The sequence below is a fragment of the Dermacentor albipictus genome, chromosome 8, assembly GCF_038994185.2.
Source record: "Dermacentor albipictus isolate Rhodes 1998 colony chromosome 8, USDA_Dalb.pri_finalv2, whole genome shotgun sequence".
Lineage (NCBI taxonomy): Eukaryota > Metazoa > Arthropoda > Arachnida > Ixodida > Ixodidae > Dermacentor > Dermacentor albipictus.
Genome location: NC_091828.1, coordinates 129,121,186 through 129,145,715, shown reverse-complemented (window position 1 = coordinate 129,145,715; position 24,530 = coordinate 129,121,186). Strand labels below are relative to the sequence as shown.

General features: G+C 43.7%; 2 protein-coding genes across 2 annotated transcripts; one reads left to right on the top strand and one right to left on the bottom strand.

Moving 5' to 3' along the window:
- The first annotated feature begins 170 nt into the window (after positions 1-170).
- On the top strand, positions 171-19,858 carry CSN3 (COP9 signalosome subunit 3). Its single transcript, XM_065452627.1, has 15 exons — positions 171-370; positions 516-645; positions 713-825; positions 899-948; positions 1,025-1,117; positions 2,336-2,410; positions 2,498-2,602; positions 3,055-3,144; positions 4,171-4,221; positions 5,106-5,207; positions 5,632-5,703; positions 6,269-6,355; positions 8,084-8,197; positions 18,290-18,370; positions 19,617-19,858. Exons 1-15 carry the CDS (start codon positions 316-318, stop codon positions 19,689-19,691), a joined length of 1,293 nt encoding a protein of 430 aa, XP_065308699.1. The 5' UTR covers positions 171-315; the 3' UTR covers positions 19,692-19,858.
- Positions 19,859-21,147: 1,289 nt separating this feature from the next.
- On the bottom strand, positions 21,148-24,367 carry LOC135918922 (active regulator of SIRT1-like). The gene is made up of 4 exons (XM_065452621.1): positions 24,209-24,367; positions 23,678-23,833; positions 22,271-22,365; positions 21,148-21,305 (listed from the first exon to the last, which is right to left on the bottom strand). Exons 1-4 carry the CDS (start codon positions 24,261-24,263, stop codon positions 21,183-21,185), a joined length of 429 nt encoding a protein of 142 aa, XP_065308693.1. The 5' UTR covers positions 24,264-24,367; the 3' UTR covers positions 21,148-21,182.
- Positions 24,368-24,530: the final 163 nt, after the last annotated feature.

Sequence of the window (24,530 nt, the reverse complement as noted above, 5' to 3'; positions counted from 1 at the left end):
CAACTTCAGCGATGAAAACAACACTGTTCTGGCTCTATTTGGATTTTTTGTAGTAAATAGTAAATCAGTTCGCCACCGCAGTTGCTGAAGGCGCGCGCTGACGTTACTTCGGAGGCGTCGGAGGGCAGCATTTGTCTACTGTTTCTCATAAGCGCTATGGTGAAATTGCTTATCCATCTAGCTGTAGCTGTCATGAACTGCTGCATGTGAATGGATTGCGAACTTTCGAGGAGGGCCTTGTTGATGTCCCGCATCCGGCTTTGTTGATGCTACCGCCTGAATTTCACCCATCAAGTAACTGAAAATCTCTTCAAAATGACTAGCCCTCTCGAGCAGTTTGTTGTGAACGTCCAAAACATGTCCTCTAGTGGTAAGTCCGCTGCTTCTTGATGAACTTTGACTGCAGTTTTCGTTCTCACACAGTGCGCTTGCAGAGAGCTTTGCGAGCATTTCATTGCATTATGAAGTGCTTGCTGATGTCCTAACGCAAATGTTCGTTTTGTTCTTTATTACAGGGAGCTTTTCCCAACTGTATACTTTTATAAGCAAAAGCAGTGAGATGCTAGTACGAAACGCGTCTCACTTGGAAGACGTACTAGCGACATTGGATCTTCAGAAGCACTCACTGGGAGTGCTTGCAATTCTGTAAGTAAAACCGCATTGTTATCGATTTAAGAACTCGCTTACTGAGCACAACGTTGTTCACTCGCAGCTGTGTCAAGTTCAGCGTAACCAACGCTGCTGACTTTGACGTGCTTTATGCACAAGTCCAGGAGTTCATCCTAGGTTGTAACGGTGAACAAGTCCGGTGCGCGACGGACACCTGTGAGTTGCCAACACGCGAATGCACCTTGTATTGTAGCATGAATGGGACCTTAAAGCGAAAGTTTGGTTTCAGTTGCAGAGCTTTGTCATCTTCTTACGCAGTCCCTCGTCGAAAGGCAACAGGTAAGCACACTTGCATCGCGTTTAGACAATGAGTGTGCCAATGGAACTCGGGGAAAATTACATTCTCCTTTTGCAGCCAATGCGTGGAATCCATCTCCTCACGTGTGCGATCACTAAGATTCAGCTGCTACCTTCACAGCTGACATCCATCCATGCTGACCTATGCCAGGCAAGTGACACAAAATGTTGCCATGGCGTACACAGTGGAACTTGAAGAACGTAGGCTTAAAATTTGTTCCACATCTTGCACACTACTGCTCACCCTTTTGTTGCCTGTTTGCCACATGAGAAAAATCTAACCGCACTTTGTTACAATTATTTATTTTATAATGAGTGAATATACATTAAACAAGGAAATTGAGCATAAAGCTAATAAGCCTAATAAGCCCCTGTTGTCTACACTTTAGCCATTGGCAGCAACAGTAAAAAGTTATACCATGCGAGAAATGTGTGCAGTACAGCATACCACACACCGTATTTTAAAAAAGAAGAGGCTGTCTATTGTAGCAAAAAACAGAATGACTCAGTATCTTTCAAACATTAGTGATGAATGTTGGGTGTGCATTCATCTTGTACAAGAAGACAACCTTATGTCGAATTACAATGGCGGAGTGGAAGTATGCAACTGGCTGAGCAAGTATGTCACTACGGAGTAGAGCGAAGCCTCCCAATCTTCAATTGGAACAAAGCCCTACTTCAAGAGCAAGGAGATGCTCGTGCATACCATGCTACTGGGTATACAGGAACCCAGCATCCCTCGTGTGCCGGTTTGTCTGCATCTCTACTCACCAGCAGCGGCTTCTCCGTGATGCACTATGTTGCGTGCACGACACTACAGAGACCTAGAGACAGGCAACTACACAAGCCCCAACCAGTAATGAAGATTACTTCTAAAAGGCTAGGTACAAGCAAAGTGTGCGAACAAAAAGCATTCAGGAAATAAAAGTAAAAATCTTACAAAATTGATGACTTCTGCATTGTGGCTTGGCACATAGTGCTGTCGGCGTCTATGAAGAAAAGGATACACTCTCAAAGATAGCATGTAGAGGGTCAATTGAAGCTGTGACATACTAAAAGCCCAATGAAATGCGTAAGGGGACGAGGAAGATGGGAACGGAAAGCAGAAGCGCTCTGAATTTGCCATTGGAGTTCACTGTTAGGCTCATAAAACGGCCACTCTGTCCTGCGGTGTTGAAGTAGTATCCATTGCAGTTCTTGAAGTTTGTGCAGTCAGAGCGTAGGAAAACATACAGTTGCCAAAAGTTGCCCTCTGAGTTGTTGATTGTAGTATGTCATTGTGCAGCCGAAATTGGACTGAAATGATGCATGCTTGTGTTTTTATGTAAGTATACATTTGCAAGGTGCATGTGTGATATCTTTTCAACAGCTCTGCCTTCTAGCCAAGTGCCTGAAGCCAGCTCTCCAGTTCCTTGATGTTGACATAACTGATATCAGCCGAGAGGTAGGCTCATCAGGGATTGATTTAGTCATTGGTTTTCTGTGTATATTATGTTGATTCAGTAACCAAACCAAAATTAACTGTTTGCAGAATGACCAGTATGATGCAAAGCACTTTCTGCTTTACTACTACTATGGCGGGATGATATATGCTGCCTTAAAAAACTATGAACGGGCTCTCTACTTTTTCGAAGTGGTATGTATAACCAAGTGTGCTTATTTGGAGGAGCATGTCTGTTTGCACAGCTGTTAGTGCCAGTTTTACTGAAGATATGTGTAGTGCATGCAAAAACTTAATAGCGGAACACTATTAGTGATACAAACTAGCTTTTACAAGTTTGTGTGTCTATTAGTTACAATTGCCTTTAAAGGTAACCATTTTTATATTCTTCAGTGTCCTTTGTAACTGTATTGAGTACTATCTTTGTATTTTCTGGACTAAATAACTACTCACTCACTTATACTCCCTGCACTTTTGTCGTGGGGAGTGGCACTGAAGGAAAGCGTGTTCATTTAGTTCAGCTAAAATTTGACTGCGCCTCAGCCTTTTTGTTTCTATGGTTACTGTAAGCTTGCACATGTCACTTATGTGGATAGTGAGAAAAGAGGACAGCCATGCTTAGTGGTCTTATGTGTTTACATTTACAGGCCATTACCACAACCAGCATGGCAGTGAGTCACATTATGCTTGAAGCTTACAAGAAATATATTCTGTTGGCACTGATCTTGTATGGAAAGGCAAGTTACATTACAGTGCTTTGTTTTGCATGCTTCAGCTTGCAGATGGTAAACAATGCAGACTATATACAGGCAGGTCAGATGCATAATATTTTTGAACTTCTGGGTTTCTATGGCCAACTGCAGCAAAATCTTGGATGCATGGAAAGCCTTGTTTGAAATAGTGTAGATATATATCATCCTCCATGAGAACTTTTACGTTAGAAATATGAGTCGATGCGTCATAAAAAACTACAAAAAAAAATTTCATTTTTGATACTGAGATTGAAAACAAGTGCTACCATTACAGCTCCCCAGAAATGGCATAGCACTTAGAATGGTGAGAACCAGCACAGCTTCTCTGCATAACCGCTGAGATTGGAGTCTGCAGTGTGTTGAGATATCAAAGGTGATGGGCTGGGGTTTATGTCAAATCTTCTAACCACCAGGTGCACCATCATCTCCTAAAGCGTTATTAAAGTTGTTAATAAAACAATCATGGGTCCTGCAGCTTTGCCAAGGTTGCTTCGTTAGTATATACTACTCATATACTACTGCCAAAGTAAAATTTCATTACAGTTGGCCTTGAAATGCATCCTAGAAACCAAGAATTAGAACTTTTGCCCTGTAGTGTGTCTAAATTGAGTGGCATTGAAGTGCTCGCGCATGACGATTGTGCTTGTGGGAACACTCAGTTTCGGTTTAGCAGGTTTTCGTTTCGCATCTGGTGGCTGGCAATCACAAGTGGCCCTGGTATGCCTTAGGAGGGCACGGATAAAATAAACATAGGATCATGTTACCCATGGACGTGAAGGGTAGATCAGTCGCGTCTGAAGGGAACAGACAACTCATGGGGCTTCTGCCATGCAGTCACGTATACCTATTATAAGAAATAGTTTAACAGAAACAGTTCTATATGATCATATAATTGCCCTTTACAAGCTTTTGTCTGTTCAGCGAAATAATCAGTTATCTATGGTGCCAGTGACCAATGAGGCTGGTGGTCACTAATGTGTTAATTATGCTTTATTAATGGAACTTGTGCAGGTCCCCACTTTGCCCAAGTACACATCTCAAGTGGTCACCAGGTTTATCAGGGTGAGCACACTCTCCCTCATCTGTATAATGTGACATAATGTGCACGTTATGCTGCGAGTTCTATTGATAAGCCTATCCAAATGAATAGGGTAACTTAGCTTCATAGCAAACCATGCCACAATATTGCAGTATTACTTACTGCAAAGAGCTCTTGCTGTGTTATGGCATTGAGTTTGAGCATATTTGTGGGAACCGAAAATGTAAAATTTCATGATCCTTATCTATCTTAAATTACGTCTCACATTTGTATAACTGTATTCTTAATTTGAAATGCCCTTGTTTCTTTGATTAATCCAGTTTTCGAGCTGTAGCTACAGTTATATATCAGTGTATTTTGTAGCTGCTGGTGTTATCTCGACTTGTATGCATTTATACAGCTTTATTTCGTTGAAGTAAGCTATAGTTAACTTTCATTAAAGATTTAGGTGAAAAAGGAATGTTTATCTTTAGCAGCTACACACCACCTTGAGAGGGATACTTAGAACATGTGCACTACTGCACCTGTCTGTGTGGCACTACCAAGTGCAGGCTGCCGCATTGTGCAATGAGACATGGGTTCCACAAACATTCATCCGAAGAAAAAGTACTTGTCAAACTTGAGTAGTAGGTTGCAGCACTTTTGACATACACAATTAATCTAGGTATGATAAGCGAAGCAAGGTATTGCATGTTATGGAAGCAGTATTTGGTGGAAATCAGTGTTCAGGCTTGCATATGGTGAGAGAAAGTGGTACTGCCCCAAGATATGGGCAGCCCCTTGCAGTGGTGAAACGAGCCGCAGTAGTACACCTGGTTACTAACACTTGGACATTTTAAGAATGTGGGCAGAAGGCTGCAAGGCTTGTGTTGTAGGCAGTGCACATGACTCGTTCATTCTATTTCAGCCATTGAGCCAACCATACTTGGACCTTGCTTCAGCTTATACTTCCAATAATCCGGATGAAGTCAGGGCTGTCCTCACCAAGCATGCTGAGACTTTTTCTCGGGTAAGATGGCCTACTAAATGCACCAAAGTGTACTCAGCGTTGCTCGTATATAGTGAAGTTGATGCAGCTGTAAGAAGTTGATTTCATATTTTGCATGCAGTGAAAAGTGTGTTAATCCAAAACTTGCGATAGTAAGCCGTGCAACAAGGTTATTGCAGAAAGTTGGGGCTACTGTGGCCTATGGCGAAAAACAGGTCTTCCGGAATGCGGCACGGCAAAAGAGCAACTGAATGTTGCAGTTTAAGCAGAGTGCAAAAGTTGTTGTGGTGTCAGGAGTGACCATTAAGCAGAAGTAACATGCACTGCTGTTTCGTAAGACTTCGGCTATTTGCAATAGATTCAGTATTGTATTGTGTTCTTAGGCCATCAAAGCATGTATAGCTTTTTATTTCTGATCTACTTATGTTTGAATATTTTTCACCAGGATAACAACACAGGTCTGTCAAAGCAGTGTCTGGCTTCACTTTACAAGAAAAACATTCAAAGGTTGACCAAGGTAATATGTCCTCTTTGTCTTGTCAAGTTCAAAACACAAATATTATGAAGCTTTGTCATTCCTGCATTTTATTAAAATGCACACTTATGCAAGGGTGACTCTGATCAAATTATCGTTGCAATTGTAAGATGTAAAATGCTAGTGAACTGCAGCTTATCAGTTACTTACCATATATGTTTTACATGCTTTATAATATGTAATCACCTTTTGTTATATAAATGTCATGTGAAATGGCTATACTCTGTGATAGTTGCGGTAATTTCCAAAATGATGGCATCTCAGACCTAGAAAAGAAAGACGATGCGCCATCTCATGTGTTTATTCTTGTACTATGATTGTCGTTGTAGTAATAATGTAATTTGCCCATCAAGCTGTCATTTAGGTAAGTACTGTGACCTCTGCTTCAAAGAGTCTGGTTGGCAGGTAAGCTTTGGTAAACACAGTTTTCCAAGACTGTACAAAAAGTCCTGGCAGTGCACTTTGTGCAGAACTGTTCTTGTGGTCTCGCTTGAACATGCAGAAGCATTTCACAAGTTCTTGTCTTTCTTTTTCTCTTTTTTTGCAGACATTTCTGACTCTGTCTTTGACAGACATGGCAAGCAGAGTGCAGCTGCTGGGAACTGGGGATGCAGAAAGGCACATACTGAACATGGCAAGTTGATTCATCTTCTTTCCTGTCTGTAGAGACAATGGCAGAAGCATTGGCTATTGGGTTCTGCTTTCATTTACACATTCTTTTTTTCTGTCCATGGGGCACTGGCTAGTATTGCAAATATGTGGCAAGTTTCCCTGCATGACTTGGTTTCTAAATGTGACCGTCGCAGGAAAATTCATTGCTTTTTCTTTGTGTGTTTTGATGGTGCTGATTAGGTCCTCATTAAGTTATCATTCCGTGCCACATTTTTTTCATTTCAATTTCTAATTGTGCTTATTCTGGTGTTTCTTTTTGGTGTGCTAGAACCATAGATTTAAGAATATTTTATTCCTTAGCTATTCAGTATGTGCCACTCATCATTTAGCTGCACAGAATTGATGTGGGCAGGTCTTGCTTGAGCATTCTTCTCGCAATTCAGAGTTAGTGATTCTGTAATGTGCACTCACTCTGTGCTGTGCCTTTCCAGTTAAAAAAAAAAAAAAAATGCAAGCGAAGGATGCTGGCAGTTCTTGGGGCTATTTTGACCTCTGTGCTGGCTCAGCTTATTGTGTGCAATAACTGAAGAGCCATGCCAGTCATCAAAGGGAATAAAACTTGAGTCAACCTAGATGAGTAGGTAGTCCTTGGATAGTAAACTGTACACCTCCAATGGCATGTTCAAGTGATGTACTCATCCTTGCTTAGGGAACAAGCAAAGACAAAAGGAGAGGCTCGTGCACAAGTATAGTTCACACTTACTATACCATTTCAGGCAAGTGTAGCTCTCATTAGCTCACACCGCTGTGCTGTGGGTCACATGGCAAGGGAAGGTTTGGCTTTGTTTTGTACACTGCTAGCATTCTCCACAATACTGGTTTTCTGTGGCGTTATATGGCCTTTGCAGGTGTGTGTGTGTGTGTGTTTGTGCAGGGGGGGTCGTCTGTTTGTCCTTGTCATAACTTGCGCGCAAGAACACTTTTGTTCCAATTGTATGCAATAAGAGAAGGCGTTCTTATAACCCGCCGTGGTTGCTCAGTGGCTATGGTGTTGGGCTGCTGAGCACGAGGTCGCGGGATCGAATCCCGGCCACGGCGGCCGCATTTCGATGGGGGCGAAATGCGAAAACACCCGTGTGCTTAGATTTAGGTGCGCGTTAAGGAACCCCAGGTGGTCAAAATTTCCGGAGTCCTCCACTACGGCGTGCCTCATAATCAGGAAGTGGTTTTGGCACGTAAAACCCCAAATATTATTATTATTAAGGCGTTCTTATAAGTTGTGTTCATACACAGATTTTAACGCCAGAATGCCCAAATGCCATTCACACATGAGGAAAATTAAAACAAATTCATCACCTGTATTTCTAGTCATAGTAAGTACATTTGTAAAAATAAATATGTTATATTAGTTTAAAATTAATTATTACAACAGCTGATCAACTTGTAATTGATTTGCTGAGCTGCCCGCAACTGAAACCTTGCTCCATCATCACCACTATGGCATTTGAGCAAAACGAGAACAAGGTAAAAGTGGGAGCCAACATTTAAACAAGTGGACATGGCATTTGTTATGTTTCTTGCATAAATAAGCATTTTCAGGAATCAAACTTGGCACGTGAAACCTGATACATTGGGCGTTGTGTGCTTAAAGTAGCTCATTTATTAGTCCAGACAGACCTTTAAGTGTGTCAAGGTGAAATATGTTTGTGCCACCACATTTACTCCGACAACCTGTTCCTTCTCTGCTTAGATTGAAGATGAGGAAATTTTTGCATCAATTAATCAGAAGGATGGTATGGTGGTCTTTGTGGACAACCCAGAGAAGTACAACACACCAGTCATGTTCAAGAGGCTCGAGGAGGAGGTAAGATGCGGGTAAAGTAGCACGTAACAAATTGAAAATACGGTAAACCCTTGTTACTTGAACTCTGGTATCTCGAAATTTTTTCCTGGTGTCAACTCCATGTATTTTTCACTTCACTTCACTTTATTACCTTAAAAACCCCATTGGAGGGGTATTGCATAAGGGGTGGTTAGTAAAATAAACATTAGAAACAGGCGTTCATTTTGAGATGTGGGTGACAACAGCTTCGGTAAAGGCAAATGGGCTTGTGATGGCTGCGATGGCGTGTGGAAGGCCATTCCAGTTCCTTGATGCTCGAATAAAAAATGATGCTTGAAAAGTGGTGGCCCGGGTACGTGTGCGTGCAACTTAAGTGGATGACCGGCGCGATGAGATATGTATGAAGGGGGCAGTGATGTACGGTGGATGAGTGGTGGCGCTGGCTAACACTCCCAGGGTTCTTCTAGGAAACATAAATACCCAAGAAAGTGGATGGGGAACTGGCGGCGCGGTAGCTCAATTGGTAGAGCATCGCACGCGTAATGCGAAGGTTGTGTGATCGTTCCCCACCTGCGGCAAGTTGTTTTCTGATCCACTTTCATTTCCATTAATTTATTGTTTCTTTATTTCATTTCTTAAGCACACGTAATTTCCCCTTTGTTGACCTTGGTGTCGGTGTTTGTTGGCTTCTTATGATGTGACTAACGAAAATCGGGACCCTTGGTGAACCCCCTTTCTTGTTTTGCGCAAAGAGGTGATATCGCTAAAAATTGACAGGACCAAGGGCTAGTAGCGAATTCTGCTTAATTCAGTGCCACTTTTATTGTCCACCATTCACAGCCGGCTGTGATCACAATGATAACGTGGGTGGAGTGTTGCTCTGACCCGTGACGAAATGCAATATGAGCAAGAAGTTACACGTGAGCTCCACAACATGTGTGCTCAGGTGTGTACAGAGCATCGTCAGCTTGCTCATTTGCTGTGCTCTGTGTTTCTGTGTTTGTACGTGATCCACATACAGATACCGAGATTTCTGAATAAGTTCAGGGCCCCAGTCTTGTAGCTGCTCCTTTTCCGATGCCATTTTTTATTATGCTTCATCATTGGTCTTTAGTGATGCTCCACCTGCATAATCAATAATGAGATAAGCCAGCCGATAACAGTGGATAACAGAGTGGCATATATTTTAGTGAAAAGCATGACTAAAAAATTTCGTCCCTGGAGTGGTATTCCCAGCTGATTAGTTTTGTTAGTTTTGTGGAATTCAAGCACTTCAGTGATATTTTGCTTGACTGGGCTTTGGACACATCAGGGCTTGCGTGCAACGTTTGCTTGGCTCTGTGTGAGGATCGCCATTTCTCATAGATGCCTAACATGCGGAGTTGCACAATATCTCGCAACAGTGATCTACCGCCAATGCTGCTCCTAGTAAATCAAGCTTTTGCAAGATATTTAGCAGCTACTGGCACCTACTTCGGAAGGTCCTATGTGGTCTATGCGTGGCCAGGGGCTTATATCTTTATGAATTGCGCTATCTCAAAAATTTTCCCAGTTTTTACAACTTCAAGGTAACAGGGTTTTAATATACCAGCCTAATGCTGCGTATTACTGTATTTATTTCAATCTATGCTACTAGTTTAAGAGCTACTGAGCTCCTAGGTTGGCTTTGATTCGAGGAGGTCACCTTAGAGTCTACACCGGCCTAGATTAGAGTAACTATACCATGTTTATAAGATCGAAATATTGCATGCTGGTATCTAACCAGTGCCATTTGTTGTATGTAATTACACTGGTCGGATATGCATCTTACAACAAAAATAAATTGCACATGTTTGCTGACCCCTATAAAGCCCCTGATCTTTCACAACGTTAATGAAATACAATCCATCCGAAATATAACATGGAGGGGGTACTTGTTATGACTTGAAACAGAAAGAGAATATTAGTTATAGTGCCAAAATAACTAACAAGGTATAATACAGCTGTATCCACGGTATCAAGCATAGTGCCATGGGAAATCTGTTACCACATAGTATACCACTTGTGCATGTACTGGGACTCTCATGAAGACACATTGCGATAATGGACTAGGAACTGCACTGATATATCTTCCATCATGCTATGTGTACTAAAATGTTCCGACAGTAGAAGTACTATAGAAAACAGGGCTAGTTACTATTCTTGCATCTTGAAACGAACAAACAATACAGAGAGGTGCATGCCTCGTCTTGCTTTTCTCCTCGTGCATTGTCTTTCTAACAAAAGTGTGATGTGCAACTCTAATGGGTAAAGTGCCACCAGCTGATTAAGGTATGAGGCCAACTTCCAGGAAATACATTCGAGAAGGTAATGAATACAGATGAGATTACTAGTCTGCATAATAGAGCACACTCCTTAGGCACAGGACAGCCTCATAACGTCTTCATCATTTTTTTTATTTACTATTTATTTAAAAATTAATAATTGTAGGTCTCACACCAACACTTATAACTTTGTCTCATCACAACAAAACAATTTTTGGCAGAAATATATGTGAGTCCTTGAACTGTGCAGTAAACCAAAATAAATCCAATCATTGAAATCCTTGGAGAACTGTTTGATTATATAACCCAAAAATATGCTCTTCCAATTGATATGCTTTGCTATCAAAGAGAGCCATATCAAAACTTGTTGCACAATTTTACTTGTGGCTCATTGCACACCAAACAATGGGGAAAAGAAGTGTTCAAAGTTTCAGTAAAAAAATCTTTATTACCGTAAGAAAAAATTTGTTTGTGTATGGAAGAATTGCAAAAAGAAGGGGGGGGGGTGAAAATAAACTTCAAAAATGTCATAGAAATGCATCACGCACAATAGAAATTCAGGAGAACCAAGACCCCCACATTTGTAGCTTGTCTCGTCCCGAGTCTTGTTCTTGTTTGTCTTTGTGTGGCACTGCATCTATTTTTTCTAGCTTGTTTTGCAACCCCTGTACTGCGACACCGGGTCCACAGTGCACTGTGACTTTTGTGTGTTTATTGCCAGCACACATTCATGACAGCATTTAAACACAGCTGAACAAGACAATTCGCTGCTCCTTGATGCACACACAGAACCTCCACAATATAAACAATGCATTTCAAATGTGGCGCGACACCCTTGTGAGAGTTAACGTTCTTTAAAAATAAAGAAATGCTAAACATGCTCTCAAAGCATTATTACATTTTTAAGCTTAATATATTGACATTAATAAGAAAAAAATAATGCCAAATTTGGGCACCTATAAGTTTTTACAGAAAACAGGCACCTTTAGTTTCACAGATGCTGGGTTAGGTTGGATTTTTTGCTATATCTTTTGAAAGAAACAACATAGGAACAAAGCTTTTTCTGCAAAATGCTTCTCAGTGAATTGCACCTTTAACTTGACAAAAAAACAAATAATTGTAATATTGAAAAAAGAAGAAAATGGGCTCCAATCTACACTGTGAAGGTGGCTGGCCAGCAAAGCTGTGGTATCACCTGTTCTGATAGACCAATGCAATGTAGCCTTGAACTGGGTCTAGCTGAGCTTGAGCATGAAACGAATGTGCATACTGACATTGCTGTTCCTTTCGTTGCACATCGTATTTGCACTGCTCTTCAAGCGTCCTGCTTCCGCGTGGCTTGCTTTGGGCAGGAACTGCTGTGTCCCGCCGACCCTGGGCACAATGCCGCTGTGCGTATTGACATTGCTGTTCCCGTCCCTGCTCATCGTGTTCACGCTGCTATTCGGCAGTAATAATTATGTGTGGCCTTTCCATAACACCATCAGAACACAAATTGGTGGCTAAGCAGGTTCTTATTTAACATATGAAAGTGTAGTTCCATCACTCCGTGCTTTATATGGTATAGTTGCCACTTCCCGGCAACTGCAGCTTATGCACCCATAATATTTACCGGAAAACGCTTGCAGCGAACGCTATGCACAAGGATGAGCTTTCTCTCTCTCTCTTTCTTTTTAATCTGTCCCCGCATGGCCAACGCCACCACTGCTCTAGTGATGATGATGATGATGATGTGGCCAACACACTGTATCGGGTTGACGTGGCAACCACGCCCAGGCCAGAATGACACTCTAGTGCCTACCTATTGGAGCGAAGCAAGCACAAGTAGGAAAAAGGAAAGAGAACACCAAAAGAAAAAGGAAAGAGAAGAAAAAGAAAAGGGGAGAACACGCTACACTGATGGGCAATCATAGGTGCCCATCTGCAAGTGCCGCTCGCCAGCATTCGCGGTGCTTCGTCGCCACGACTGCGGCTCTGTCTACACCGCGTGTACCGTCCTCTCCACTAATCTGATCGAGGCCAAGAGCAGCCTCCATGGATAAGCCCTGTGCGACAGATAGCCTAATGCCCTCACATTGTAGCACCACATGTTCAATGTTTTCATCCTCCTTTCCGCACGCCCGACACCGCTTTACCAAGACCGAGACCACTACCAAGTAGTTTGCGCTCTAGGTTGGCCACATATAGAATATATAGCAGTGGGTATAGAGGGCATCCCTGTCGTAGCGCCCTCGTAACCTTGACAGGTGTGGATAGTGCACTCCCAAAGTGAGTACTGGTAATGTTTCTGTGCAGGCGCTGCACTATACTAGATAGTAATGTAGCCAGGATCTCCATTGCAGACAGGCAGTCAAAAAGTGCAGCGTTTGGTACATTGTCATATGCCTTTTCTACATCTAGAAAGCAGCACAGGAGGGGGCGCTGTTCTGTCTTTGCAATCACCACACACTCGCTAAGCACAAATTGTCCTCCAGTCGCCGGCCTGAACGAAAACCATTCTGCATTTCCGTAAGCAAGTGCTTTGCCTCTGCCTACCTGCTTATCCACTCTTTTAAGATTCCTGCAAACAGCCTGTAGAGCACACTGGTAACTGTTAGTGGGCAGTATTCTTTAGTAAGATCAACTTGGCCTCCCTTTTTTCGGTATAAAAACCACATGGCCAAGCTGCCAGTCCCTTGGCATTGGCTCACCTTCAATGATCTCGGTGAACAGTCCAGCAAGCTGTTTCTTCGTCTCCTTACCGAAACCTTTAAGTAGTCCTGCTGGCAGGCTGTCCAGTCCAGCCGCTGTGCGGGGCTTACATGTTTCAATGCATGATCAATTTCACCAACGCTGACTTGCCACTGCACACCTAAACCCTTGTCTGGCAACTCCCCTGGAAAAGCCTCGTGTTCAGGCACATGGGATGACTCTGCTCCAGCTGCGGCCTCGCTTCCCTCTTCTTGGCCATATAAGCGGCGCGGGTGGGAGTTAAAATGCTTTTCAAGCTCCGTAATGGGTTCTCCAGTGTCCGTATTTCGAAGCTGAACAGGACAATCTATCAGTCCAATCCAAGGACTGGACATATCGCCAGAACTTCTGTGCTGCAGATACCTTCTGCTTTTAGGGAGGAAAATAGGCGAACATTATATTTGGCAATCTTTGACTGTACCAGCATTTGCAGCTTGTGTTTGAAGTCAAGTTAGTCAGCCCAGGCCACCGAGCATGCCTCTTTGTCTCCCTCCTTGACAAGGGATCGGTGGTGGGAGTTCACCTCCCGGGAGGCTTGCCACGCAGTTTTCATTTCTGCATCCCACCAAGGTTTGCACACTCTGCATGTACCGCGCTTTTCCCACACCATATACCCTTGCATGATTGAGTGCAAGGCTGCCACAAAGTCATCGTAGGTCTCGTCCCTAGTTCTCAACGCACTCGTCTCAAACTCGTCCACGACATCCGGAGTGGCTCAGCTGGGCAAGTACTTGTCTCATTTCTTTACACACCGAGCATGAGGCACCAAATTACCCGAGCAGCTGAACTCAAGTAGCAGCCGACTGTGGTTGCTGCCTGGGCTGTATAAACCTCCCTCCTCGATGTCCATCTGCTTAAGAAGGTTGTTAAGGCCTGTTGACACCAGGGCATAATCGATGGATGTGGAGCTGCAGCGGGCACACCAGGTTACCTGGCCACGACCGTGGTGTTTCAGATTTGCCACAACTAGTTCCATTTCTTCGATTATTCGAAGCAAAAGGTGTCCGTTTCCATCCGTGAAGCCATCCAGCTCATTTATGTGCCCATTAAAGTCGCCCGCAATGATGATCTGTCTATCTTCCACCAACTTTTTTGCATCCCTGAAGATGCGCTCCACCAGCTGAGTATTGGCAGTGTGTTGTTTGTTGCCGACTGACGCATACACCACACGCACAGCTGTAGACCTGCCCAGACCCTCCCCCAGGGCCCACAAATGATCCACACCGTCGTCATCTACACTTTGCCGCTGCATATCCCGACGTCATAGTAGTCCAACGCCTCCACCCTTCCGGTCATTTCCAGTTCGATTCTTGCCTGCCCAATGCCATCCAAGACACACAGGGGGCTTCTCCAGATCGCGGAGGTGCGTTTCTGTAACTGCATAAAGAGAGATATTTTCTGCATTTATAGCATTATGTAGCTCTATCTACTTCTGTTCCCGGCAGGCACCATTCATATTCAGGAAACCAAACCTGAAGCTCCGTTTGCCATGACGTATAGTAGTGGCTACTACTTGGCATAGCGGCGGTGCCGTACTTGTTTGACCCGCAACTTTGGCCCTGCTATTTGGAGAATTACCTGTCCATGGGCCGCCATACATGGAGCTACTTCTGACGTGTTCATCCACGGTTGGTGCTCGGCAGCAAGAGTTGGGCGAAGGCTTAAAAAAGCCCACAGCTCAGACGCTGTCCCATTTCCTCCGCCATGGTCTGGCTTGCACACCAGGCCCTGGTGGCTGACTCTAGCCATGTAGGGTGTCCTGACAAATTCCACATGCGAACCCAGTTCTGTATACACTCGTTTCACATGATCATTCCACTGTTTACACTTCTCATACAAGGCCTCTTCGCCTGACACTTCAGATATCCCATTTAATACAGAGGTGCATCTCTGCTCTTTCAATCCAAGTCGAAATCATACTACTGAGTTTATTTGCAATCTCTTCTATAGGTACACTGCTGTGCATATCTTGGTGGCCAGCATGGATGATGATAATCACCTCTGGACTTCTCCAAATGTCAGTCGCTGCATCCGCCTCTGTCATAACTTCCTGTAATGTAGCACCTCCATTTGTAAGAAATTTCACAAGCCTGCTCCTCTTTGTAATCCGCAATACCGCAGATTTCTTTTGGTACGTGTTTCTGTCGCTGAGCGCGAACACCTGTCGAGGTGCCATTGCCTGCAGGCAAGCGACATCATTGGTACTCGCTTGGGAAGGAACAGATTTTTCATGAGACGTCACAGTAGACAGCCTCTGGTGCTACTGCTTTCGTTTCTTCTTGTTTAATTGAACGTTCCACCCCTGGTCATTCTCCGGCTCATGGCTTTCCTTTTCTTTCTTTTCCCGGATGTCAGTGGTCTGGTTCTTGCTATGTCACTGCTGTGGGTACTCTGCTTCAGCGTTTCAGTTGTGGAAGATCTCGGCACTTCATCCTGCACAGATTTCGTCATTCCTGTCGCCAGGGCCTTGTAAGTCGGTGTTTGGTTGCACCGTCCAATAGCATCACGGCCTAGGAAGACCTGTTGTAGTTCTTCCATTTGAGTCTAGAGCAACTTGCTTGTCCTTTTCTTCGGTGAGCTCTGTGAGTATTGCCCGCCTTTCAGTGGCAGCCTTGTCACTTTTTCGCCGACCAGCAATGGACCGCCCAGCAGGCCCGCGAAGCGGCCACCAGGAACTCCCTGTTGGTCCCTACGTGGGAGACACCTGCTACACGCTAAGCGAGTCTTGCAGGACCACAATGAAGTTTTCCAGTCCAGTCCTTATCCTGCCTTTACGTCCTCCAAGGCTAGGTGCCAAATCTCCGTCTCGCGCGTCCTCAACAGCGCAAATGTTTCTCTCAGCATCCTAAGCGTTTTGCGTTTGTGACACATGTTCGACGCCACTGTCTCCACCTCCTCGACAGTCTTGAATGGGGTGTTCGCAAGCTAGACCCAGTCTTCACATCCCGAACACATCACCCACCCAATAAAGGGAGCATCTTCAGAAGGCACCTCGCGCGCAGGTCTTGTCTTCTTTGTCCGCTGCATGATTTTCATGTTTGGCATTTTGGTGCCCTCTCGTGACGTTACAGGAAAGTCTAGTCCTGTCTCGCTATGCCGGCAGTGCACAGATGACGCATGTTGTCTACCACCAGTGTGCAGCCAGCGCCACCTAGTCCCTGTAGCCACAACTACACAGCATTAATCACTTCAGGGCCGCCGTGTTAGGCCTCGTTGTCACCCAACTCGTTCAGCACAATGCACTGCCGAAATCTGAACAGGCACCACATGTTGACGGCGCATTCATGGGTCTGGGCACCACATTCGCATCAAAAGCATCGCATCACTCCACTATCACATAAAAAGGCCGGGGTTGAGCGGTTAGATGCGGAGCCGCGTGCAACAAGACGTTTCCACTCTGCTTTGTGTGTCGCTCTGGATGTGCAAAGGCGAGTTCCATCTGGTGGTGCTGCAAGGAACCCAACAGCGCACACAGTGCGCGCCTTTGCTGTGACTGGTTGAGTTTTTTCCCATGGACACAAGTGCAGTCAGCGGTAGAAGTATCCAGCTTCGCTGTAAAAATTAGTTTTGAGGTTAGTCTCATATCTTAAACCTACTAGGCAAATCATCCTGCTCTGGTTTGGATGCTTTAGCATCATTGCCCCTTCCCTGCAGGGCACTGAATTCGGCTCACTGTTTGCAGGTCTGTGCCTCTTGCTATCAAGAAGTCGACTTTCCCACATACGCAGGTTAGATTATGGCTGCCTAGTCCATTGTGCAGCATGTAATGGCAGTGGAAAACAATTGCATACGTAGGCAAAGAAACAGTGCTTTTGAATGGGATAAGAGGAGAGGAGACACAAGTGCTCATGTTTGTTGTCTGTTCTTACCCCATTCAAAACCCCCTTACCCCATGCAAAACCAACTCGCCCACATCAAGCTTCTACTGCCCATTCAAAAGCACTGTTTCTTAGCCTAAGTGCAGTAAACCCCCATTAACTCGAAGCTGTAAAAACTGGGAACATTTTTAAATAAATGAAAATAAAATGCCGCTGACAGTGCATAGACCACATGGAGCCTTTCCAAAATGCCTCCAGTAATATTCTTGGTCATTTTCGTGTGCATCGGCACCAGACATGTCGGTGTCTACGAGCAGCAGTGTGACTGTCACTGTGTCAAGAAAGTGGCCTTGATGCTAAGTCAAGACCAGCATGAGCGGTTCCAGACATCCAAAAAGCTGATGTTGCTACTTTCTGCATCGTAATTTCAGGCCATTTCACTTTCGAGAAACGAGCATGGACTGTGAAAGTGTGCAATTGCCACACCTTTAGCAGATGACCGTGGCGTTTATGCCTTCCACCAAGCGTCCTTATCAAGCCACAATTGCTCTGAAACACTGTGGGCTCGCATGCCGGCTTCCTTTAGGCTGAACGCACCTGCTTGAAAGTGCGATCATATTACTCAAGGTCACGGTTAATATGTTGTGACCATATTGATGCATCACTGACAGCGTCGTAAATGAGGGGAAAACAAAAGGGCTTCAACTCCCAGCTGCTGCTTGAACCTGCAAGAGTGGCAGCAAGCAGCCGGGCAAGTGCACAGGGAGCACTGACTAGCTCAACTGTAGAGCTAGCCTGTTGCCTTTCCCCCGGTATTTTTGAAGTCAAGGTAATAGGTGAAAAACACAAGGGCTGACACCAAGGCCATAAAAATACAGTGGGGTGGCGTGGGGACGACGAAATGAGAATTCAACTTAACCGATATTTCGAGATATCAGAGTTCAAGTTAAGGTGGACTTACTGTATGTACTAATACAGCCCAAGCTACTAGCACACCCTAGCATAGTAGTTGTGGAACAAGCAACTGCCTTTGTATTTGAAAAAAAAAAAAGATTGCTTTATCAATTTTGGGCAAAAAAATAGCAAAGCTTTGCTTCAGTAGCCCTACAGGAACTTTTTCTAAGCAATAGTACTTATGTGGCCTTTGTATGTGGCTGCATTATGGACTCTCAAAAATATTGATAAGAAGAAATGCCTGACATTATCACTAGCCAAAACTGTAATAAACCAGTCTCATTTCCTGCTCATCTTGACTTTTCCAGATGAGAAAGTTTATTCAGCTCAATGATAAATTGAAGCAAATGGACCAGGACATAGCCACAGACCCCAAATATATTCAAAAGGTGAGACTCAAGCTGTGACTTTTGTACTTTTCTGTAGTAGCTACACTGTGCAGACTTTCGTTTGTTTTTGTCTTGTACAGTAGTCGCTTTGGCAAACCTGTAAACTAGAAGCAAAAAAAAAAATAAGAAGAAAGATTGTACTGCTAGCCTCATACAATCCATACCAAAGCAGCTGCTGCCAAGTGAACATGCATAGTATGCATGTTCAAAAATATGCTTTGGCTGCACCACATAAATATGGGAGACTGTGAAAAAACAGTGAGCAACCTTGTTCTTGTGGGGGCAAAATGCCAGATATGCCCATTCAATGAGATTCTACTGAACACCCATGCACCGCCCAATTCATGGGTTGTACCAGGTCATTGAGGAACATCAACAAATACATTAAAGTGCCACTCATACCAGGTGTGATGTATAGGTCATGCTGTGATGATTACCTGTGCAAAATATTATGCCTTTGTTTGCTGTATAAACAACATAAAATTTAAACAAAAGCCATTTTCTGCCTTTATGTCACAGGCCTGCCTACAGTGCATGAATGTCCTGCAGCAACACAGCCCATAGACCACGAACAATATTGTCCGTTATTCAGTGCACAAAAATGACACTGCAAATGTGCTATGCACCACGAAAGGAAAGGGCAGGGTTGGGAAGACAATTCGGTGAGGGTTATGACATAAATGTCACGTAGGTGCTCAGCTGCAGTACAGGGGAAAGCAAAGGAGGACTGTCGCTTAGCAACTCTTGCAAAGAAAAATGGGAATGAGCCTATGCTACAATGAGTGCACCTCATCTTGCATTGCTGACTCACATGATTGTATCTCGGCTATTGCTATACCCATTTGAAAGTACTGTGGTAAAATGCTCCTTCTCGTGTATAGCCAGAATTTCTAATGGGGCTTAGTGAACCCTGAAACTTTCACTCTTACCAAGTAACCGTTCTTTTTTTGGAATATTTTAAAACTTCTGTTTTTACAACGCTTTTCAACCATTTGACCTTAGCATTTGCCATTACCACAAATGATCACTGTTGTTCCTTTTGGTAGGGGAATCGATAAGTGTCATGATCCTCTTCACTTGAACAAAAGTTCAATTCATGGCTTTTGGAGTCAAATGGCACCTTTCTTTTGGCTTTAGATGAGCTCAACTTGTTCAAAATAATTGTGCAGCCCCTTTCCTGTAGTTTCACTTGTAGCGCTTCAGGATGCGAGTCGGTCACTCAGCCGTCCCGTTACTCCATTTGCAGTGTTCGGGACAGCAAGATGATGATCAGCCAGGCAGCTCCGTTGGAAGTAGCAAGCTGCCCACATTCTCCATGTGAATGCTTTGTGGCACCGAGTTTGTGTTTGCCAGCTTCTCATTTTTCATATTGGTGTGTGCTGTGCAAGTGCGTGAGCAAATCCCTGTGTTCAGGCAGAAGGTTGACAGAGCAAGCAACTAACATTGGTGCTTCATCCTTCAGAAGACAAATAAAGCTGTGAGGCATCATTGTTTCCCACCGTGTACTTTTTCAGTGTGTGCAAGCTTGCATGCATATAACAACAAAACTGTGCACCTTCCATTCGTCTCTCTAAATGGCTACCTCACGAGTGACAAGTCATTCACAAGTTGGGCGGCAGCTATTCTGACGTAGCTTCCAGCAGTTTTGCTATGTTGTAGAAAATACTCATTTGTGGCCACTACACTTCTGTTTCATAGTGGATGTGCATGAAGTAATTCCAACATAGTTTTATTGCGATAGCACTTATATGGACACTCCAGACGCATTTCCGCTGCAAGCGATGGCATTGGGTTCCGTATAAAGTCCAAGAGCTACAACAGCGTCACCACGCGCCCTATGCTGTATGTGCGAATGAAGGCGTGCGAGAGGAGCCAACGATGACAGCTCAGTCTCGCCCATGCAAAAGAGTTGCGAGGCACTGGAAGGAGGGGGGGGGGGGGGGGGGCAGCGTTATTTCGCAGTCATCGAGTCAGATGGGTTCATGTTTGCTTCTGCGTGCATGAACATGCTTGTTAATTTAGTGTGCCTATGTTTACAAGTTTGTACAGCCAATATAACTACTATCCTTACTTTGTATAGTTGTCCACCAATTCGCTATCACAATCTATGCTTCGCCTTTCAGGCGAAACTGCTACTTTCTTGTCAGTCTCGTCAAGCACTATAGAGAATAGTGCATGAATGAGAGAAGGTGAGCGATACTGCATAGATGACAGAAGAGATGCAAAGCTTCCAGCATGGTGTCACACAGGCAAGTATAGTGAGCACATTTTGGCAGTGCACTGCTATACTGGAAAGTATAGTTTGAATGGATGGCGATGACAATGGGTACACCAGACAGCACATGTATATGTTTTAGGCAATAATATTTGCAAAATAACACGATTGTCGCAAGCAAAGACAAGAGGGCATTGCACGCCCAAGCGCCGTGCTTGCTTTTGGAAGCGAAATCTGGTGAAGCATCGGCAGCTAAGGAAGAGATGGCTTTTGCTGGCGCAGCAAGAATAGCAGCTTCCTTTGCAAACAGTGCAGGGAGACTTATGTGAAATCGCAAGAATTCGGTCAGTAGCAGTGCTGACCCTGCAAAAAGATTTCATTTTGTAGCAGTGATATTACTTTGATGCAGTGAAGCAAATTTTGTTAATACACTTGCTGGCAAGTGTCATTAAAGCTTGGAGATCTTCAATAATTGGACTTAATAGCATCACAAAGGAAATCAACTCTCCTGCAACCTCATTACAGTCAAGATGATTTACTTTTTAATAAATACTGCAGCCCACACAAAACTACAAATACATTTTAATGACAACTCTATTAGGATATGTGATATTCCTCCTCAAAGCGGCGAAAGTCTTCGTCGGTGAATGCAGTTGGTCTGTCATCATCTTGAATTGGCACATCGGCATTAGTCTTCTGCATCATGGAATGCAAGCCAGCCTGTAACATGGTGCAACAAAATTGAACCAACATTTCACATATGGGTGCCCACTTATCGAAAAACAGGTTTTGCAGTTTGCTATCATGTAGATAGCAAGCTGTCCCCTGCATGTAGACTCCAGCGATACTTCGGTTACGATTATAATACTGACTAGGAAGGTCAGAATACGGGAAAAGCTTATCAAATACTAAAATGGCTGCAAAAGATGGCTCAAGGATAGATGAAACTGGCAAATGGCAAAGCATTCATCATGCTTATTCCATTCTGTGCTGCATTTTATATCTATGAGCCTAGTTATTGCAACAACCTCACGCTAGAATAGCAGCTTGGGCTTGTTGGTTTTCCATCCTTGTGTTAACGGCGCAAAACGTAGATGAGACACGAGACGAGAAGACACCACAAGCGCAGCTCTTGTGGTGCCGTCTTCTCGTCTTGTGTCTCGTCTACGTTTTGCGCTGTTAACACCAGAACCTCACCCTAACAATTCTGGGTATAAAACGGGAATGATAACCACCACTTGTGCATGTTCACTCTATCATGCAGAACAAGTGAATTTTTGCAGCTACATTAGCAATAATTATCTCCATAATGCCTAACATAATTTTACAACACTGAGTTTCATACCTCAAGATGCTTATTTAGGCATGGAAAGCTTCATACGTAGCGTAAGTAGAATTTTTGATAGCTGGAGTAAGTTTTAGTTATGAACATTTTAGCAAACGAATTGTTAATTATTATACTAATTATGTTTTTACTCCCATAATTCTGAACTCTACATGGCCAAAGTAAAGGCAACCAAGTTCTAATTCTCCTTGATGTGTTCACTGTGTTTGGGCTGTATGGAGTTAGAATGCAGCAGCATTCTACTATTATTTTTTTATTTACACTACCTGAAGGAAGGTTATGATTTGGAGGAGACAAAACAAAAGAATAAAAAGACATGACTTTGTGCAAAGCAATGTACCTTGTTGATTACCCTACTACAGGTCTGTGACAGCTTCTTGAGAGCTTTAACATTCTCTTCTGTGTAGTCTGCCTCTTGCGCCTGTTTAAGTTCCTCTGTGCAAAAGACACAAACACGTGAACCACTGGGTCAAACAATGTGGAATAGACCATGGTGTTGTATGCTTCACACACTGTTCAAATTTAGCAGTCATGCACTGTTTTCAAATATTCTGCACCGCACATGTTGGAATCTATGTAAAAGGAAGAGGTAAATTAGAGGCTTGTTCACACCAGCGACTGACGGCGGTCGCAAATGGTGGCTTTTTTTTTTTTTTTAAAGCAACCATTTTAGACTAATCTTTCTGCTCGATTTTTCAATCGCTCAACTACACTAGTAAAACTGCTGAACCAATCAGATGTGCAAGAACAGGACCTCTGTACACACTGATACTTATCTTACGTGGCAATGAAATTCTGAGCAGATCACAACTGGCCGGTGACACTTGCCAACGTGAACAGTGGTCACCTTCAGATGCTTTTTGGTCGCAAGTTGTGAACGGATGCGCGACCTCCTCAAGTTGCTGGTGAGAACGAGCCTCAAATGCTATACAACTACATGCAACACATACAATTTTGTTTATTTTTACCCTTTGGAACATGTAATGCCATGCAATGTTAATGTCTTTGCACAACATCATACACATGCTAGGCTGAAACGCAAACGTAAAGTGAGATGGGCGCACAGTGTGTGAGATGTCGATGCAGCGATGTGTGACAAAGGCAATTTGTGGAGCTTGAGGGAAAAATGGTCATGTGTATAAACAGTGATTTACGACACACGACTTTCTGCATTTAAGGATTCTGTACCCCTTGTGCCACAGTAGCACATACCCATTCTGGAGTACTGAACAAGAATGGCACACACGCAGTAGACTGAATGGCTAAATAAAAGAAAATCAATCAACTTGGAAGATTCAGTTGAATATGATATGACTGAACTTATGCAATAAACAAATTAATTACGACCCAGGGATTGTTGGTAAAAACAGTACAGAATTAGTACACGTCAAATTATGTCGCAAAAGCGCTGCACGTTTAAGACACTTGCAGACTTTGTATATCGAATTGAATTAGACGAAATACTCGCCTTTTCAGACATTTCTTCGTAGATCTACAATGCCAACATATAGCTGAACATGTTCACTAACTCCTGCCACAACAACTGATTTCAGAATTTAAGAGGCTAACTCATGCAACGATATATATAGTTCCCGATTTCAAAAAATTCATAACTTTGGCATCTACTGAGGGAAATTTTAGAACATAGCTGTAGCAATTCAAAGCTATCCACTATTTACTGTTCTCAAGTTTCTGCTACGATTATCTCTACGGCTGTCAACATGCTGGCAAGAATAAATCAAATTACCTATGATGGCTCGGGTCCGCTTTTCTTCACTTAGCAACGTCTTCCGGCGCACCGCGCCCGGACGTTTCAAGGGTTGTTTCTTCGTCCCGTGAAGAGTTGGCTCAGCCTGTGCACGTCGGCCCCTACATTTCTTCTTCGATTTTTGGTTTTCGCGAACTGCAGTCAAAAATATTCGGCTTCAAATCAACAACAAATCAGTTAATTGGCAGCATACGTGCTTTCAAAGTACGTGTACGCTATTTCTAGAGCTTAGCATGTCGCCACCGTCCCGACCACCTGGCAGCTTTTCGCATGCTAGCTTACGTGCACACATCTGGCGCTGCTTAGACAAGCAAGGCTGGCAGGCGGATAGGACGGCTATGGCAGCGCTATGCTAAAGCTCGGTTGACTGTGCCGCAATAAGGGTTTCGTTCACAAATTAAGCGGTTCTTCATTAAAGCTAGCTCAGCGTTACCAAAAGTTAAAGGTGTTGGAGCTGTTCTATAACCCTACCGAACACTTGATAACATAATAGTCATAGCAGCACGTTACCTTCTTCCAAATCGTTGAACAAGTTTAGAGCCCTCCGCACCAGGGAAGCCGACATTTCGCAAATGAGTGGCCAATCTAATTCAACGGGATCAATGCAACCATGCTCCTCTGTCAAACGTGACTCACAGATTGTCTCGACCTGGCCGAACTTGACTCGTTCACTAACAACAAATCTCCAAAACACAATGGTCATAACGCTTACAGCGTCGTGGTTTACAGCACTTGCAGTACACAAAATTACAGCCTTCGAGATTGGCTTTCATAGCCTTCGTTACATAGAGTTAATATAACCAACTCAGTATAGTAATCATATGCTTCGTTA

What these genes read in the sequence shown, in the direction of transcription:
- LOC135918922 (XM_065452621.1), bottom strand. Translation starts at nt 24,263, where the DNA reads ATGTCGGCTTCCCTGGTGCGGAGGGCTCTAAACTTGTTCAACGATTTG. An exon ending in GCGGACCCGAGCCATCATAG is followed by an intron (nt 22,366 to 23,677) that starts GTAATTTGATTT and finishes TCTTTTGCACAG; the next exon opens with AGGAACTTAAACAGGCGCAA. An exon ending in GTAGTAGGGTAATCAACAAG is followed by an intron (nt 21,306 to 22,270) that starts GTACATTGCTTT and finishes ACCATGTTACAG; the next exon opens with GCTGGCTTGCATTCCATGAT.
- CSN3 (XM_065452627.1), top strand. Translation starts at nt 316, where the DNA reads ATGACTAGCCCTCTCGAGCAGTTTGTTGTGAACGTCCAAAACATGTCC. An exon ending in ACATTCAAAGGTTGACCAAG is followed by an intron (nt 5,704 to 6,268) that starts GTAATATGTCCT and finishes CTTTTTTTGCAG; the next exon opens with ACATTTCTGACTCTGTCTTT. An exon ending in TCAAGAGGCTCGAGGAGGAG is followed by an intron (nt 8,198 to 18,289) that starts GTAAGATGCGGG and finishes TGACTTTTCCAG; the next exon opens with ATGAGAAAGTTTATTCAGCT.